Genomic DNA, 20,238 nt, shown 5'->3' with positions numbered 1-20,238 from the left:
ACCACAGGTCAGGTTGATTAGTATCTGATAACATTGTTGAGTGGAAACAGCTATGATCGATAATATCACGTAATTGAAGGAATAAGGTTGAGCTTGAACGAAAGCAAATTCACTAAAATCTATGGGATTGTCAATGAATTCTTGAGAGATAAAATAAGCTCAAAATATAATAGTTGTGCATAAGTTTATAGTTAAAACGCAAATGAATCTGTGACAAATGTTACGAGTGATATGTGGCTCCCATATGTGAGACTGTGAAGTAGACCACTTTGAAGTTTAGAGCATATTGCTGATTAATTGTTGATGGTTTCAGATCTGATAGACCCCATTTCTGATACTTGGGATACACCTAGAATGAGGAAATCTTAAGGACATGTGTGTGGATATTATGGCATATATGAAGTACAAGGAATGGCAAACTTTTTAATTTGATTGATCGAATGCTTCCTTCAATAGAGATTGCACAAAATAAACATGGTTTCAAACCCGGAATTGTGGCCAACTTTTGCGATAGAGCTTTAAGATTGGAAGAGTTTAAAGGACCAATTCATCGATTTTGAGCTCTTTTACGAATATAGAAGCAATAATATCAAACTGAAACTCCTTACTCGTAGTGCCTGAAATAAAGGTTCATTGTTTTCTTTTGTAATGATTAATGACAGAGCTTTCTCACCATCTAAGAAGAATGATGGATTATATGCAAAGAAATTACGTTCATATTTAACCAATGATTAGAAGATTGAAGACGAAGAGGACGAGTAAAGAAGCTTACAGCAAATGATGATGAGTTTTCAGTTTGGTTTGTGTATGTATTTATAGTTCTTTTGTGTTTTTGTTTTGGATTTAGTTTAGTTTCTATCAATGTTTTTAGTTCCAGTTTGTGATGATACAAGAATAAAATTGTGTTATATGTTAGTTTCATAGTATACTTTTGTCTGATCTTTCCTAGTAACATGCATGTATTATTATAGTCTAAGAATATCGATAATTCAATTCATGTTGTTACAGCAATTTAATCTCAAATATTTGTTTAATATATATGGTATGTTATTCGGTTTTGATTCATGAAATATAAGGACAACAATGTTTCTAAACATAGGAGTTTACCTAATTTCTCCAATATTCATGTTGTGAGTCTTGTGACTATGGGAAGAATAGAAGAGATTAGAGGAGGCATGTGGTTAGTAGTGGGGTCAGTTGACCCATATTTCATTAAAAAAACAAAAAAACATAAAATCTTATACGCTTGTATCTTGACATATAATTTTGATACAATGGTAACAATTTTGTTTATTGACCCGAGTGGAAAAATGTTCAAATAACAATGTTGACTTTTGATTATCAACTTTGGCACATGATTTATGTTATATGATTTATATTTTTACAGTATTCTACTTTACATACAAAATTTGATCCCATTGAAAACAGTGGCTACACCCGCCAGTGGCCAGTGCCTCACGCCCTTACCCATAGAGATATGCTCACCGTTCATATGTGGCAAATGTGGCATCTTAATTAAGCCTAAGGCCCTAAGGTGATAAAGGATAATCTAAACCCCCAATAAGCTCAATGGGCTCGCTCGCATTTTAGGAAAAGGTCTAAGATAACCTATGATATGTGATTGATACTTCTCTCTGTTTTTTTAGGAAATGTGTTTTTTTAGTTGATTTTCTTTTATCTGCATGAGCATGCTTACTCTGGAAAAGCTTCTGCGTTTCACCCATTAGTTATGAACTCATTATTACTATAATGGGAATAATTATTTAGGGGGTTTAGGGTATATCATAGGTTATCTTAGGCGTTTTTCTCTGTTTCATCGCATAATGATTATAGTCCAGAAATCATTTGACTCTCACCGTTTATGCTCTTCTACAGCGAAGCCAAATACTCATTTCGTCGGGTTTATTGAAATATTTTGAGTTTCTTTTTTCAAGAATTAAATAATAAAATAAAATAAAAATAGTTCCGAATCAGAACTCAATCACTCTTACATGTAGTTCTGGAATAATAAACTTGAAAGAAAACGAAAAGTAATATTTGAAGTGGGCTCCTCTTGTTTCCAAAAAGCCGATTCATTTGAGAGCAACTTTCACTGATTACATCACACACGCCAGAAACAAATTATATACTGTACAATGTTGTTATCAAATACCATTTAATACTAAGAAAATGTGATATCAACTATGAAATATCAAACGTTATTGAATCCTAATCCAAAACAAAACCAAGTTAACCGCTTGTTTATGTGCCATTTTGTGTACGATGATGTTTTGCATAGAAATTGACTACTTGCTTACTGATCCAAATTTGATATATTTGGTTTTTGGCGAAAAAAAAACCCCATTACTATAATAGGAAACTGATTAGATGAGTTAATGTGTAGTTATTACCATAAAATTAGTTGGTTATAAATCATGTGCAATTAATTGCTTTATCTACGTCACACACAGTTCTCGTTGTGTTAGAGTCATGTATTTGTTTTCAACCACCGACCATACACAATCGCACAAATGATTCCTTACCCTTTCCCCAAGTGGAGAATTTGGGTCTAATAATGTAAATACCATTATTACCTTCGTTCCTACTAATATGTCAAAATTAATTTTAAAGGTTTTTAATAGTATCTAGGAAATTCCGATCACTCAGGCCTTAATTCCAAGTATTCCAAAAACTAGGCTCCAATTGATAATTACGATGTAATGACCAAAATATGTAGCTAGTGACTACACATAAATAGTGATGTTTCTACATAAGACAAAGTAATTGGTAAATAATGGAGAATTTTTTCGTCATTCTACGAGTTTCATTAGAACCATATATAAATTTTAGGTTTTTTATTTTATTTTGCAGGATGACTTAGTGTGGCCATTTTTAAATTGTGTATGTATTCTCTCAATATAAGGGTACATATTCCACTGTCCACACACAAGTAAACGTATATATATGTAACTATTTGCTTTCATTTTTGCTAATGTAATTATCCTGCAGTAACGTTATACGTCAGAAAATTGTGTGGTGGGAGTATTCTTTAAAGGTGGTAAAATGAGTCCGTACATATAATTGCACGTGTCTCGCATTATAACCCAAAGATATTCCAAACGATTTTTGGCTAATCGATGAATCACATGATCAACAGCTCACCCCATTTAAATGTGTATATGCAGAAGAATAAAAACATGCGAGTAGAAAATAGTATATGAAAAGAAAAAAAAGTATGAACAAGTTTCACATATATCCCACTTTTTGGCCTAGCCAATGTTCAAACCTTTCGAAGGTGATTTGGTTTAACAAAATTTGCAAAATCATCTGATGTTTGTAAAACGAGATCAGTTATACCTAATACAACATTTTTATAGAATACTCGATCGACAATATAGTTAGACGTGCGTTTTTTTGTAATAAGTCTACAAACAAATTATGTTTAAGATCTTAAACTATCGTAAAGTAAAAATCCACGAATAAAGATTTGATAATGCAGCTTCGTAAACCAACGTAACACAATCCTCTAGACTCTACGTACCTTTTTGTTATGGTGTCAAGATTAGGAACAGATTACTGTAGTACGTTTTCACCATCTTTAAAGTTTAAACTTTCGTTAGTTATGTGATTATAGATTTATATATATTTATTCTTCAGTTATATTTTGATATTATGAAGATGATTTATCTTCTTCTTTTTTTTGTATAAGAGAATTTATGTTCAAAAGCAAAATAGTCCAACATGCTTCTTAAACTATGCATCCTCATCGATCCGCACTCCATAAACTGAAGTTGTATGATGTATCCATCCTTATCTTTCCCTCTAATGATGTTGTGCTCTCTTTCCCGGTTGGAGAAGTCTTCTCATTTGAAATTATACATGAAATTTCTCTTTTTCAATTATAAATCCAATCTTCTCATTTGAACATTTATTAGAAATGCTTCTCAATTTCACTGAAAAATTATGCCTTCTCACATGCAATTTGAAAATAAAATCTTATCGGTTAGGATTGTAAACAAATATTTTCATTTGCAAATTATGTCAACTACAAAAACTTCTACTAAATAATTTGCAATAATATCAAAAATAAACCTGTTACTTTCATCTGTAAACAAACTTATTTAAATTCATTTATACACTATAAAATTAATAAATTTTCAGTTATCAAACGAAATTTTTTCATCAATGTTTACAAACTCTCCTATAACTTGCAATTATAAACAAAATGTTACCATTTGAACATATAAACGAAATCTTGCTATTTGCGTAAATCGAAGTCTCCCGTAATGCAATCTAATTTTTTTTTTAATAAATTGCAATTGAAAGCGAAAAATCATTTTCATTCTCATCGTAGAAAAAAATAAATACTTCTTCGAATTCTTCTATTTTTTTCACTTCTATAGAATAGAAGTAAAAGGAAGGATATTTGACCGTTGACTAGGGACAACCAAGAAGAGCATAGGAATATTTGACCAGGAATGCACGTGTGGGTGGACAAGAGCACACGTGTGCTTTGCTGTCATGGGTGGTGTGGTTCGCTTAGGAATGTGTGCGCCACGTCGGTTCCACATGGGAGGTTATATCGCACGAGCCAACTTGGTCCTTTCTTCTTTCTAATTTACAAGCATTCCTTGAAGCTTCATCTTATCATTATTTTTCATCTTATACTCATCTTTTATTTTTATTTTTAAAACATAGATTCCCTAAACCATTACTTAATTTTTTATTAGATTAATCATGACGATACTAGAATCTCAATAATTACGCAGGTAATAACAGTAATATTCATATTACATTTGATATATTATATTTCGATCAAGAAACAAACATATATACAATGTTCTATAAGGAAAAAAAAAAGAATCAAACATTGATGTCAAACGTCTAATTCGAATTATCTTCTTATTACTGCTAGTGCTAGATATAGGCCTTTTTCGTACTATTACATGCTGGACAGACTATATAATATTCGAACATATATAATAGGGATGTTAGGTCCAAACATTTATAAAGTTCCTCAATGATGACGTTAATCTACAGCCTTGTAGAGAATAATTAAGCTACACAACAAACATGACTGAAAAAAATTGATAATTTTTAAGTCCTACCGAAAAAGCTAAACATATATAGACGCCTCACATGATTACGTCATTAGAAAATACGATTTGTATTATTGAAGATTTATTCTTCGATCTTTGTTTTATAGGTATAATATTAGGTTGAACAGTTTGTTTCAAATGAAAAGCCAGATAATCATATAAATATAATGTTTTGGGTTTAAAAACAAAAATGACATGAGTATGAATTGGCATTTCATTTTCGTAAATTAACCCATGAAACTCCTTAAAATATTGGTTTTAGTGTTACCACCACTTAAGGTGTAAAACACTATTTACCGAAAAATGAAAATTTGGTTTATTAGTATTTTTATTTGCTTTAAAAAATTTTGGTTTCTAAATTTATTTCATGTTTCTGTTTGGAACGCATAAACTATGTCCTAGTTACAAAAAAAAAATGGATGCATTATTGTCAATAAACCTCAGATAATTCGAATAAAAATTGTGTCTATCCTAAATTTCATGCTCAATTTTTTTTTAAAATCTTTTGGTTCATTGACAATATTGAGAAGTTAAGAACTTTCCTTTTAATAAAAAGAAGAAAATAACAAAACTTTTTTCAAGTTGTAAATTTGCGTATAATGATTACAAAGAAGCAAAAATGATTAAGGAGCGTAGAAGCAAATGATAAGATGTCGGCGCGTGAGGTAACAAAAGAAAACGCACGGCCGGGTCGAGTGTTTTCGGGTCCCCTATAGTCACGTGAGTGACCCACCTGCCCATGTTACCCTCTGGAGCCCAAAACTATAGAGTTATTCAATTCCGAATTAAAAAAAAAAAAGAAAAACCAAATAAAACATCTTTCGCCGGTGAAACCTTACTTCCTTCTCACATCATTTGTCAACAACAATAAATCAATAATACATTAATCATATTTCAGCTATAGCTACATGATAATGATAAAGCAATTAAATTACCATACCACCAATGACATACCTGTGTCTCCAGCCTGCAGCTGCATTCTCTATTGCCAAGTCCCATATGACTTGGCTATGTTGATTGTTGCTCAAGTAGCATTTAAAGAGAGTTGCACAGATGACACAAGAAGAGTATAAACATAAGCCAATATATACATTCCTAGTAAGAGTCATTCTAAACGTACATCTCTTATAATGCCAATTTTATCTTTTTTTCCATTTCCAATTATATCTTTTGAAAATTTTGGCCAAATGATCTTGGGACTCTTAAAAATGCCCTAGTCGGTACTTACTCGAGACATGAACAAAAATTGGATACTTTTGACAACCTGCAAATAAACCAAATACTATTTAAATGTATATATAAATTATTTGTTTGGATGTTTGGCGTAAAGCTAAATAGGCGCTTTAAGCCCTTTTGATTTGGAAGACTTTGCATATAAAAAATTAGATAACAAAATTCTTGTTTCACAATTTACAAGAAATAATCCGGCTAGTCAAACTTTAAGAAACCATTCACCAACAAATGTGGGAAAAAACCAACGAGCATCCTTGTAATATAACAGAAGTAATCAATAAAAAGATATTGAAACACTTGGACTTAAATCTTCAAAATAGCATTACACTGTAAGAAATGTTTGCACAAATAATATTCTAAAACTTTTTTATAAATTTTGGCGTTAAAGCTGGTGTTTTAAACCCAAATCTAGTCGGCAAATAAATAAGGCGGGATCTTAAATTTACCACCTCATTATAAGAATTCAGCTTCATTATCACCTCAGGCGGGATCTTATGCCTTTTAGCAATAACAATTCTTAATAGCTTAACTATATTATTTTGCTTTGTAAGTTTTTTTATTTCATTTGGTTAGTATTTATTTGTTTTATGATTATCATTTATCACGTCTCAGTCTCAATTGTGAGAGCTCACAAAATTTAAATGAAGATAGAGAAACAGTCAATAAATATTGGATCCATGAAGATGGTGTTATTGTAATGATAGATCCCACATCCCACATGGATATGATTGGATCACAACAGTTGATTGGCCCACAACTTTGAAGGAGTTCAGATTCATGTGGATTGTGTTTGTACCAACCACTTGATTTAGTCCATTCTTTTCATTATTCGATCAACAAATTATTGCCAGCTATTTCTTGATATTTGGTCTCATCCGTGTGTGATCTTGACTGATTGAGTTATTTTTCTTTATTCATTATATTTTTTTTTTCTTTCATAGAAAGTCCATTTTAAAGAAGTTATCACAACCAAATTTTTTTTCAAGATGAGAATCGTGATGCCTGATAGTATACATATAAATGATATTAGTGAAGGAAATAATGGTGGTATTTGATAACCTATGCATAAATTTGTGGTAATTTGTATTTTTTTCATCCAAAATATCATTTAGATAAACCAAAATATGTATAATGATTTTTTTAATAACTGGCTTTTTAGAAAAATGTCTGCAATTTACATTCCGAAGAAGACATCTTATCAAAACTCGTTTTTTACTGGCATGGTCTCAAATTAATGCAATAATGAGATTCATGGATATTCTCAAATCAGGAGTTCTGCATATCAGGGTATGTATTTAACTAGAGCCATTTTATCTGTGAATATATATATATATATATAGTATATGTATGTAACCAATTTGTTTCTAAATCACAAAATGATGGGTTTGTCCAATATATACCTCCTCAACTCCTCATTAAAGGTTTATTTTAACCTGAAGCGTATGAATTTGTAAGTATATAGAATAGATTGAATATGTGAGTCTAGATTAAAATTTGAAAATAGACTTTGGATTCCATACATATATAGATAGAACAATTTTTAATTTATGGAAATAGTTAGCTAAAGAGAGGACTTCATCATGTACTAGAATAGTAAAAGAAGAAAAGATAAAGAGAAGACAAAGAGGGAACAAGTTGGGGATAGAATAATAGAGGTTTCAAAAGAGCATAATAGATTATATAATTGGCCAACCTGACAACCTCTCATTTCATTGAACTCCTATATTAATCCTCTTTTTTTCATTCCCACTTCACATCTCATTATCTCTCTCTGTCTCTCTCTCTCCATAAGAGCCCTAGAAGGTTGCTCTTGTCCTCTTTACACTTTCTTCCACTGCAATAAAACTTAGAGCTTTTGAGGTAAACTCAGCAATAAGAAGGTTTCTCTTAGTCAGCTATACCCATAAAAATCAAAGCTTTTTATATTCTCATTTCCCAAAACATTAGTATTTGAAATTCTTGGGGTCAAGGCCAATAGTATATATCATGATGATGGGAAAAGAGGATCTGGGTCTAAGTCTGAGCTTGGGATTTGCACAAAATCATCATCCTCTCCAGCTGAATCTCAAATCAACTTCTTCACCATTGTCCAATCTCCAGATGTTTCCATCGAACCAAACCTTCGTCTCCTCCTCAGGTACGTTTCTTCTTCTTCTTCTACTTCCACAAATTCTTGACATCTTTTCACCAAGAAACAAACAGATCTCAAAAATGACCCTTTTTTTTTCATTTTTGCAGATAATCACCAAAACCAACAGTTTCTTAGGAAAATCGACGTGAACAGCTTGCCGTCGACGGTGGATTTGGAGGAGGAGACAGGAGTTTCTTCCCCAAACAGCACGATCTCGAGCACCGTGAGCGGCAAGAGGAGGAGCGAGAGAGAAGGAACCTCCGGTGGTGCCGGAGATCATGACCTCGACATAACTCTGGATCGATCTTCCTCACGTGGAAGTGGAACCTCCGACGAAGAAGAAGAAGAATACGGAGGAGAGGCTTGTCGGAAAAAGCTCAGGCTTTCCAAAGATCAATCTGCTGTTCTCGAAGACACTTTCAAAGACCACAATACTCTCAATCCCGTAAGTCACACTCACACTATTCAACATCTCATGAGTGAGAGAGTTATTCTCGTAAATACTCTGATCTAACAAGGGCTTTATGGTAAATATACACAGAAACAGAAGCTGGCTTTGGCTAAGAAGCTAGGCTTAACAGCAAGACAAGTGGAAGTGTGGTTCCAAAACAGAAGAGCAAGGTAAGAGAAATTCAGACAACTCATTCTATCATTGACTATTATACCCTTCGAGACCAATATGTTTATTTACAATGTACAACCAATTTTGTGTCTAAAATAGGACCAAACTAAAGCAAACCGAAGTGGATTGTGAGTATTTGAAGAGATGCGTAGAGAAACTGACGGAAGAGAATCGGCGGCTCGAGAAAGAGGCGGCAGAGTTGAGGGCACTAAAGCTTTCGCCGAGGTTGTATGGTCAGATGAGTCCACCGACCACGCTTCTCATGTGTCCATCATGCGAACGTGTGGCCGGACCATCGAAATACAACCAACGGTCTGTTTCTTTGAGCCCGTGGCTCCAAATGGCTCATGGGTCAACTTTTGATGTGATGCGTCCTAGGTCCTAATTAACTTTCTTCCGGTTCTATGGGTTATAATGCTGTGTGGGTCATTGTACTTTTTAAATTATTGACTCTCGCAATGTAAGCCTTTTGTCATTTTAAACTACTAAACCTGATTAAATTAGGTATTCTTGATGATAAACAATACATATATAAAGAAATGGAAAAAAAAATTCAGGTCCATCCTTGTTTTGTTTCTCAGCTCTTCCTTAACCACACTACAATGTCGACAAAATCATGAAATCTAACTTAATTTACGTTTTGAAAAGATCTTAATATCTCCCAAACAGCTTAACCTTTAGAAAACGAAACCTACTTAATTAGTTTTCAGATTTTTTTTTCCAACAATTAGTTTTCAGATTTCAAATAGATCTATTTCATAGGATTCCCAGACATGTCATAAACAAATCTTAACGAATTTAAATGGAGTACAAAACAAATGGCACATACACCCAATAAAAATTTAAATGAAAATGTGTACTACTCACTGCTCGACGTAATGGTTGTTTTATATTATTTCTTACCCGCACAAACCTTTACCCGCACAAACCTTATAACATCCCGATTTTCGGTATATGAAAAGGCTTATAAGAATTGATTTGGCTACCTATGTCAATAATGTGCATTTATCTTTTCCGGTCAAGTGTGCTGAGAGAACTCCAGAGTTAAGCATGCTGATGCTGGAGTAATCTCAGGATGGGTGACCTACCGGGAAGTACTCTGCGGTACCGTGCAAGTGAGGACAAAGCACGGGAAAGATCATGTGGTGATTGCAGGGACAGTAGACAAGTCTTACGAGCCTTCCGGACTAACGACTCCCGACCGTCGGACAGTGGTGGGCCAACGGGCCTAGAGAGAGGACGTTGGGCCCACGGGCCTAGAGAGGACGGAGTTAGGATTGATATCGCCGGTCCGCGTCCGGTTCCTAAAGGGAGGATGGGTCGGGATGTCACAAGTGGTATCAGAGCCGACACCCAACCACGTGTGTGGAGTCGTCATGTGGCCTCACACCGTAACAGGGTGAACGATCCTGGTGCAAGCACTGTGGGAGTAAAGGGAGAATTCGGGGACGAATTCCTTGGAAGTCGGGGAGAATTGTAACATCCCGATTTCTGGTATATGGAAAGACTTATAAGAATTGATTTGGTTACCTATGTCATCAAAGTGCACTTATCTTTTCCGGTCAAGTGTGCTGAGAGAACTCCAGAGTTAAGCGTGCTGATGCCTGAGTAATCTCAGGATGGGTGACCTACTGGGAAGTACTCTGCGGTACCGTGCAAGTGAGGACAAAGCACGGAGAAAGATCATGTGGTGATTGCAGAGACAGTAGACAAGTCTTACGAGCCTTCCGGACTAACGACTCCCGACCGTCGGACAGTGGTGGGCCAACGGGCCTAGAGAGGACGTTGGGCCAACGGGCCTAGAGAGAGGACGTTGGGCCCACGGGCCTAGAGAGGGTGTTGGGCTCACTGGGAGGGGCGGTTGGGGGGAGTTAGGATTGATATCGCCGGTCCGCGTCCGGTTCCTAAAAAGAGGATGGGTCGGGATGTCACAAACCTTGACGTGGTCCAGGTAATAGATTTATCGGTCTATACAAATGGTGTGTTATCTAAATCCTCTTAAGTCCTAATATTGTTACCTCGACGAAAAACTATATGTGATGTGATTGGTAATCTTGCAGAATTGCGGAATGGCATAAATTAAAAAATTCTGCGTAATGGATTAATTTATTTGTAACTCGTTTTTTCGGATTAGTTTTTTTTGTATTGTATTTTAAATAAAAATATAGTATGTATATTTTTTCATTCTACAAATTTTTGTTGATTAGCATAAAAATCTGCAGAATTATATTTTAAAAACATAATTCCACCATTTCACAGGTTACCAGAGCCATGGATTTCAGGCCATAATTCCTTGATTAAATAAGTAAGACTAGACTATCGAGTAATAAAAACTTCTCATTTTGGGGCGACGCTTTAGGCGATAAACAAAAACGGTTTCTGAAGAATCTTTAGCCATTGATTCTGGCCGGTGGCCGACGCATCTCGAGTGTCGGTACTGTGCCCCTATTTTTATTATATATTTATGTATCTATGTATGTATATCTTCCTCCTTTTCCGTTTGGGTTGGGTTTCTAAGTGTTTGTCCGATTTGAATTCCATCACTTTTGGGAAATCTGGAGTGTCATCTACAACATCTAGCAAATTATTAGATGATTGTGTTTTTCTTGAATGCGATACTGGATCATTGACGATATCAGCGGTTATGCTACACGGGGGTTTCTTCATGCGACACCTATGGTGGTATATCATTGTAACCGATGATGTTACACAGCGATGGTCCCTGGTTTCGTTCAAGCGTGGTCGGTTCCAATGGGTAACCGTTTCTCTCTCTTATGTAGAGTTTCTTTCCGGTTTGATCGGTTTATGTGTTGGATTGTTGTTGTCGATACAACCAATCGATCTTCTCAAAATTGCCGTATATGGGATCCCGGAATTTTGGTCATGATATATAAAACTGCAGCCGTTAACCAGAAACATAAGACGATGACACCACATCAACCAAAACTAGATGAAAGTGGGATTTTTGCACAACCTTATGTAAAAGAGATGTTAAAAGAGATGTTAGTTTCTTTTTATCTTTTGTTGTCGGAACTAACTTCTGCGGAATTGGAGGCAAGATGTAGAAGTTTGATTTCAGAAAGGAGAAAATCAAAGTCAAAATATTTCAAAAAGACTCTAATACGGAAGCATTGGTATCAGATTGTCGAAGTTCCAGAACTATTACCGGAAGCATCGGGTTTTGTCGTGCGGTGTGTAATTCAAAAGTTTAGCCAAAAGATGCTAACGACGCATATTTTGCATCAGATCAAATACGAAGAGGGAAATAACGAATTTTATGATTCGTTAGCGAGTAAGACTTATCTACGGAAAGCATCGTCAAAATCACTTCTTTTGTTGTATCCTTTTCAGTATATGGCGCATATATCTACTTATGTAATAACTTGTTTTCTGAAAGTTCTGTATGCCGTAATCCTTGAAATTAATAATATTGTTTGCCGTAAAAAAAAAATTAAGTAAGACTAATAATGATTTATTAAGTGCTTATTAGTCTCATTGGGTCTTGATGAAGTCCACTTGATGGGCCGAATTTTACGGCCCAACTTGTCGCTGTCGTCGTCTTCGTCGATTTCACGGTGAAATTTTCTCCCGTGAAACTCTCGCCGTCGTTCCGTGCCGTACATATTATTTTCAGGTAACGAAATAAGGGGTTTGATTCAATTCTTATTCCACCTGCAAAGGGTAGATGCTGATTAACTCGATCCATCGTCTGATTTCCCTTTGTTTCGATCACAAAGTAGCTTAGTAAGTTTTGAAGAAATTAGGTGATGAAGAACGCTCAAGTCAAAAGGCATGTATGTACCACACAGCTTCCTCATCGCATAAATCTATTCGGGTTTCATCTAAATTCTCTAGATTTTCATGTTTAAACTAGTTCATAGCACGTCTCTGGCATTATACAAGATGAAGAAAAATTGGATAAAATTGCAATATTTGATAAATAATGAAGCTTTTGTTCTCGTTTATTGGATTGATATAGGACCTTTTTTTTGAGAGAGCATAACAATGTGGCTTTATTCATTGGTTCAGGTTGATCTGCATCATCAAGATTGCAATGTCTTCCATTGCATTGCTGCTGAGTCTGCATCAAGAAGAAAACATAGGCTGGTTCTGGAGGTAAGGCACAACGTATTTCACAACGTCATCATGCGCCATTTGGAGGTGCTTTCCAGGGACACTGACAAACTTCACTTTTCCAGCAGCATCCAAGGTTTTCAGACCAATCCAGTCCTCTTTATAGAGCTTTGTCTGGAAGAGAATGCCTAGTTTAGAAAAACAAGTGGTTTGATTGATGATTCAAGAAAAGAAATGAAATTTGAGGATCATTGAGGTTCACCTGTTGAGGAGGCAGAAGAGGTGTTGAAGCTCCATCCGGGTAATATCCGAACCAGCAACTTTCTTTAGGAATCACTACTGTATCACCCTGGAACTGTTTTAGAGAAATGAAGAAAAAACAAAATCAACGAGCCAATCCAGCAATGTTGTTACAAGATTTGGGTGAAATGTCAAGGATCACTGGTTTAGGCACCATGACGAGGACCAAGTTGTGCAAGCTGGTAAAACGTTCTTTATAAGTGGAGTTCCTCTCGTTAGGTCTTTCGTTGTTGAGCTTTGGCAGATACTTGGAGTGTTTCAGGTAATTTTTCATATCCTGAGAACCAGATAACAACGCTTTCTCCGTTGAGGTATTCATATAGTAAGAAGTGATTTGAGGATTAGAAAGAAAAGGGTTTTGAGTTTACGGTAGGGATTTTTATATAACCACTTGGAGCAATATGATCCTGCAGAGTCATTACCGGCGTTGTCAATGAAGAGTGTTAATCATTGTTTAAGGATTTGGATCTTGATTAGAGATGAAGAAAGAGAGAAAGTATACTTGAACGTAGTCGCTGTAGACATCTGTTTTAAGCAGCTGGCAAACTGGAGACTTTAAAACAGAGAAGCCCATTGTTGTTGTGATTGTGATTAAGAATGGGACTGTAAATAAGGACACAGAGATAAAGAGAAAGAGAAGAGAACTCACAGAACAGTTGGGGATGTCGGATATGCCAGCGTGAGGACCTCCTAAGGAGACGTAGTTGAAGACAGGAGGAGCATTGTCGCAGAACTCGATTAGGCCTCGAGCGACCATGTTTCCTTGAGACTGTGCAACAATGTTGTAACCTTGACGCAGCTCTTTCATCTGTTTTACTTTTTCACACGCTACACTCGCTTGTTGCGTAAGCGGCATGGACACGGAATCTTTTTCTCCATTTCCTATTTCTCTGCAAGATGACACATACCAAAGAGACAGCGATGAACACTTTTGCAAGATTATGATGAAACAACAAGAAGAAGAAGAAGGAATAAGTTGAGTGTGTACAAGCAAGAGCCAGGGGAGCTGGAGAGGTTGCTAAGGAGCTGTGTGAAGCTGCTCGGTCCACCATTGGAGCATTGGTCTCGAACCCCTGTTTCAGTCAAATCCATTTATTGCATTTGATTCATTATTGATTGAGAAGATAACAGAAGGAGCAAGAAGAAGGATCTTTGATTACCGTGAAAGAGAATGAATGGAACAGAGATTGAAACCGGAATGAAGAAGAAGAGTGACAAAGTCACAAGGAGAGCAGATCGCTGGAAACTCTTCTCCATGGAAGAACTCAAAGAGAAATACTTTACCTTTTTAATTTTTTAGGAAGCCGAAGAAGCAAGAAGACAAGAAGTGTACAGATTAATAGTTTGATACATATTAATCTAATAATGGAAGAAAATTTATTACTTGGTGGTTGGTGTATGGTAGGATTTCTAAATTGTTCAATGGGATCAAATGAAAATATAAAGGAACCGCAAGCGGTGGTTGGTGCTTGTTTAATTTTCTTATCGACTTGGAAATTTAAATCATAGCTCATTTTTTTGGGAACTAAATTTGCTGTTACTTAAAGAATGTTACAGTTTTAAAAAAATTTATCTGATTTTCTTAAGAGAAATCTACACATTCTTATAAAATATGACAAAGGAGGATTATCTGATTATTAGGTGATTTTCACAATGTTTGAGTTATAACATCTAAATTTTGTCACCTATAATTTGAAATTTTACTAAAACCCTTTTCAAATCTTTCTACATTTAAAGTTGACAATTCTACTTTATACTATTGAATAGCATCTAACTACTTTCAAAATCTTTTATTTTGAAATAACACAGAACTAGATCTGAATACAGGTTAATGAAGCATGTGTTTCAAGGCCGATAATTTTAAAAATTATATTGAGACCAATTTTCTAGAAAATGAGTTAGTTCGGTTGATCTTGTGTGCGGGTGACCATTTTTCTTCTTTTTTAAAAAATTGGTCTACAATTTATCCCACGTCAACAAAATACGATTTCTCTTATTTTTTAGAAAGTTGGTCTACAACTTGTCCTACATCAAAAAAGACTCAAACACTTCACTAGTAGGTTCTCCTTGCGATATCCAAAAAAAAATCTATCTACACTTGCTACCGTATCTGCTTTCTGTTGGATAAGCTTGAATACTTGGACAGCAAGATATTAGGAAAAGGAAATATTCCTAGGAGTTATCTAAGGATTAGGAAATTACTATTTCTAATAGGTTTAGGAGTTATCTAACCTACTCAATATATAAGAGTTACCAAAGTTTGTGGTAAATCTTATGAGGTTGAGAGCTTTAGTTTTTGAGTTAGTTTTCTAAAGCAATAAAGAGACTTATTCTAAATTCTTGAGTTCTTAAGTTCATAATCGATATTACAAACTTGATTTGGTATCAGAGCTAACAAAACATGGGGGATTTGATACCTGCGACAGAGAAACCTAAAGAAGGAGGACCTTCTTCAATCACATGCCCGATGCTTAACACAACTAATTATACGGTCTGGTCTATGCGAATGAGAATTTGTCTCAAAGTCCACAAAGTCTGGGAATCAGTGGATCCAGGAACAGCAGACGAAGAGAAAAACAACTTGGCGATGGGTCTGTTATTCCAATCTATACCGGAGTCTTTAGTGTTACAGGTCGGCGAGCTTACAACCGCAAAACAAATATGGGAAGCGATCAGAACAAGATACGTTGGAGCAGAGAGGGTGAAAGAGGCTCGATTACAAACTTTAATGGCTGAGTTTGACCGATTAAAGATGAAGGAATCTGAGAACATCGATGAGTTTTCAGGGAAACTATCGGAGATCTCGTCAAAATCAGCAGCTCTTGGAGTAAGTATCGAAGACTCCAAGCTAGTAAAGAAATTTCTTAAAAGTCTGCCTCGGAAATACATTCACATTGTGGCGTCTCTCGAACAAGTCTTGGATCTTAATGCAACCAGTTTCGAAGAGATCATAGGACGGTTAAAAGCTTATGAAGAGAGGATTTCCGAAGAAGAAGTAACACAAGAAGATACAACGAAACTTATGTATGCGAATTCTGATGACCAGACAGGACAATCAAGTCAGGATTACAACAGTAACTGGAACAACAATTGGAGAGGAAGAGGTCGTGGAGGACGACGAGGCAGGGGTCGTGGAAGAACAAACCAAAGAAGAGATGCATCATCGATATCCTGTTATCAATGTGATAAGGTCGGCCACTATGCCTCTGATTGTCCAGATCGACTATTGAAGCTCCAAGAAACACAAGAAAGTAATAATAATGAGACACAGAGTGCCGATGAGTTACTGATGCATGAGGTGGTCTACTTGAACGAAAAACACTGCACACCTAGCAACTATGAGACAAACTCAGGAGATGAGGACATATGGTATCTCGATAATGGGGCTAGCAATCACATGACGGGTGATCGGAGATATTTTTCAAGAATCGACGAATCAATCACAGGAAAAGTTCGATTTGGTGATGATTCTCGAATAGATATTAAAGGCAAAGGATCAATCTCGTTCACAGATATGAATGGAGAGCCAAGAACGATGACAGACGTCTACTTTATCCCAGATCTTAAAAGCAACATAATTAGCCTTGGACAAGCAACAGAATCCGGATGCGATATAAGGATGAAGGGAGAATGTTTGACAATGCATGATGCAAAGGGAAAGCTTCTTGCAAAAGCCAATCGGTCCAAGAACAGGTTATACAAGGTTCGTATGGGGATAAGAGAACATCAATGTCTACATCTATCAACAATGAGTGAATCGAAGAAGTGGCATTCAAGACTTGGACACATAAACTTTGATACGATCAAATCCATGGTGAGCAAGGAACTCGTGCAAGGGATTTCTGGTGTGAGGTTTGAAAAGGAGATATGTGGTAAATGTCTATTGGGAAAACAGGCGAGAAAGGCATTCCCTCAAGCCACAAGTTATCGAGCAAACAAAGTACTTGAACTCGTACATGGTGATCTGTGTGGCCCTATATCACCAAGTACTTCAGCTGGGAACAAGTACATATTCGTGATTATCGACGACTGCACCAGATATATGTGGACAATTCTTCTCAAAGAGAAAAGTGATGCTTTCACAAAATTCAAAAAGTTCAAAAATTTAGTCGAAGCAGAGTCAGGAGAAAGAATCCAAACTTTTCGAACAGACAGAGGAGGTGAATTCGTCAACAGCGAGTTTAATGACTTATGTGATACAACAGGCATAAGGAAGCATCTCACTGCACCATACACTCCACAACAAAACGGTGTTGTGGAGAGAATGAACAGAACGTTGTTAGAAATGGCGAGGAGCATTATGAAGGACATGCGAGTGCCAAACCATTTATGGGGAGAAGCTATTAGGCACAGCACATATATCATAAATCGGGTAGCCACACGAGCACTAACAGACAAAACACCATACGAGCTTTACTGAAGCAAGAAACCAAACATAAGCCATCTGAAGATTTTTGGGTGTATCGCATATGCGAAAGTTGAAAAACCATCGCTTAAAAAGCTAGACGATAGAGCTCGTATGCTTGTTCATCTCGGAACAGAGCCCGGATCAAAGGCTTATCGATTGCTTGACCCACAAGCCCGGAGAATAATAGTAAGCAGAGACGTGGTGTTTGATGAGACAAAAGGATGGAATTGGAATTCATTGGATCCTGAAGATAGACAAAACGGAGGTTTTAAGGTCATCTTAGGGGAATTTGGAAATCATGGCATCCAAAGAACAGATACCGAACCTGAAACAGAGCAAGAAGTCGAAACAGGGGAGGATATCGATTCACCTGGAGATGTAATCGGAAATAATGGTGATACAGCTGCGTACGAAGAAGAAGCGGATACTCAGAGTGAGAATACTCAAACACAACCAGCTCTGTGAAGATCGACAAGACCATCAGTACCTCCCAAGTACTTGGTGGAGAATTACGTGCTGTTAGCTGAAGAGGAAGGCGCGAAATTATTGATGTGCATGAATGATGAACCGGCCAACTTCGAAGAAGCCAAGCGATCAAAAGAATGGAGGAACGCATGTGAGGCTGAACTCGGTTCAATCGAGAAGAATGGAACCTGGATTCTGGTCGATCTTCCACCTGGAACAAAACCCATAGGACTGAAATGGGTATTCAAACTAAAAAGAAACTCAGATGGGAGTATTAACAAGTACAAAGCTCGTTTGGTGGCAAAGGTTATGTACAACGTTATGGAGTTGATTTCGATGGTGTTTTTGCACCAGTAGCACGATTGGAAAGCATAAGGTTACTCGTTAATCTTGCAGCATCGAACAGGTGGGAAATACATCATCTAGATGTCAAGACAGCTTTCCTCCATGGGGACCTAAAGGAAGTAGTATACGTTGCGCAACCAGAGGGGTACGAAAGGAAAGGAGAAGAAGCCGAAGTCTACAAATTACATAAAGCTTTGTATGGGTTAAAACAGGCACCTAGAGCATGGAACAACAAGTTAAACGACATTCTTGTGGGGTTAAAGTTTTGAAAAATGCTCAAAGGAACCATCTGTTTATCGAAAGGAGCTTGGTGGAAGTCTCTTGATAGTAGCGGTGTATGTTGATGACTTGTTCGTCACAGGTTCGAATAGAGAAGTCATTAACAAGTTCAAGGGAGAGATGTCTTCGAAGTTTGACATGAGCGATCTCGGAAGGTTAACATACTATCTTGGAATAGAAGTATGTCAACATGAAGAAGGTATTTCCTTGTGTCAAACTCGATATGCTTGCAAAATCTTGGAAGAAGCTGGACTAATGAACTGCAATCCAACGCAAATACCAATGGAGCTTGGACTAAAGTTGTCAAAGGCAGAAGATGAAAAAGAGATCGATGCAACAGGGTATCGGAAAAAGGTTGGCTGTCTCAGATACCTACTTCACACAAGACCAGATCTCTCATACTGCGTAGGAGTGTTGAGTCGATACATGCAAAGTCCAAGAGCATCTCATGGGGCTGCAATAAAACAGTGCTTGCGGTACTTACAAGGTACTACTTCGATGGGACTTGTTTTTAAACATCCAGGTTCAAAGGTACCTAAACTACTTGGCTATAGTGATAGTAGTCATAACGTGGATCCTGATGATGGTAAGTGTACTGCCGGTCACATTTTTTATCTTGGAGAGAGTCCTATCACTTGGTGCTCACAGAAACAAGAGATAGTAGCATTGTCTTCCTGTGAAGCCGAGTTTATGGCAGGAACTGAAGCAGCAAGACAGGCGATCTGGTTGCAAGATCTATTGAGTGAAGTCACAGGGTCATCGAGTGAAAGAGTAGTCATTCGAATTGACAACCAATCCACTATAGCTCTTACGAAGAATCCGGTTTTCCATGGACGAAGCAAGCACATACACAGAAGATTTCACTTCATCAGAGAATGTGTTGAGCACGGACAAATAGAAGTTGAACATGTCCCTGGAGCTGAACAAAAGGCTGACATTTTAACAAAAGCTCTTGGGAGAATCAAGTTCAAAGAAATGAGAGAATACATAGGAGTTCAGGATGTGTCCAAGAGTGGCTTCAAGCTTAAAGGGGAGAATGTTGGATAAGCTTGAATACTTGGACAGCAAGATATTAGGAAAATGAAATATTCCTAGGAGTTATCTAAGGATTAGGAAATTACTATTTCTAATAGGTTTAGGAGTTATTTAACCTACTCAATATATAAGAGTTACCAAAGTTTGTGGTAAATCTTATGAGGTTGAGAGCTTTAGTTTTTGAGTTAGTTTTCTAAAGCAATAAAGAGAGTTATTTTAAATTCTTGAGTTCTTAAGTTCATAATCGATATTACAAACTTGACTTTCA

The 20,238-nt window shown here is 36.5% G+C and overlaps 2 protein-coding genes across 2 annotated transcripts; one reads left to right on the top strand and one right to left on the bottom strand.

Moving 5' to 3' along the window:
• Positions 1–8,053: 8,053 nt before the first annotated feature.
• Positions 8,054–9,620, top strand: LOC18030004 (homeobox-leucine zipper protein HAT1). Its single transcript, XM_006414165.2, has 4 exons — positions 8,054–8,448; positions 8,550–8,887; positions 8,984–9,063; positions 9,164–9,620. The coding sequence occupies exons 1-4, from the start codon at positions 8,298–8,300 to the stop codon at positions 9,447–9,449; spliced, it is 855 nt and encodes a 284-aa protein (XP_006414228.1). The 5' UTR covers positions 8,054–8,297; the 3' UTR covers positions 9,450–9,620.
• A 3,440-nt stretch (positions 9,621–13,060) lies between these two features.
• Positions 13,061–14,785, bottom strand: LOC18030003 (palmitoyl-protein thioesterase 1). The gene is made up of 8 exons (XM_006414164.2): positions 14,599–14,785; positions 14,427–14,511; positions 14,088–14,328; positions 13,941–13,991; positions 13,807–13,845; positions 13,593–13,715; positions 13,401–13,493; positions 13,061–13,312 (listed from the first exon to the last, which is right to left on the bottom strand). The coding sequence occupies exons 1-8, from the start codon at positions 14,693–14,695 to the stop codon at positions 13,151–13,153; spliced, it is 891 nt and encodes a 296-aa protein (XP_006414227.1). The 5' UTR covers positions 14,696–14,785; the 3' UTR covers positions 13,061–13,150.
• Positions 14,786–20,238: the final 5,453 nt, after the last annotated feature.

The sequence above is a fragment of the Eutrema salsugineum genome, unplaced genomic scaffold (genome assembly GCF_000478725.1).
Source record: "Eutrema salsugineum unplaced genomic scaffold, Eutsalg1_0 scaffold_1, whole genome shotgun sequence".
In the NCBI taxonomy this organism is placed as follows: domain Eukaryota; kingdom Viridiplantae; phylum Streptophyta; class Magnoliopsida; order Brassicales; family Brassicaceae; genus Eutrema; species Eutrema salsugineum.
Note: the sequence above shows the minus strand (reverse complement) of the source record. Positions and strands in the feature narration are given on the sequence as shown.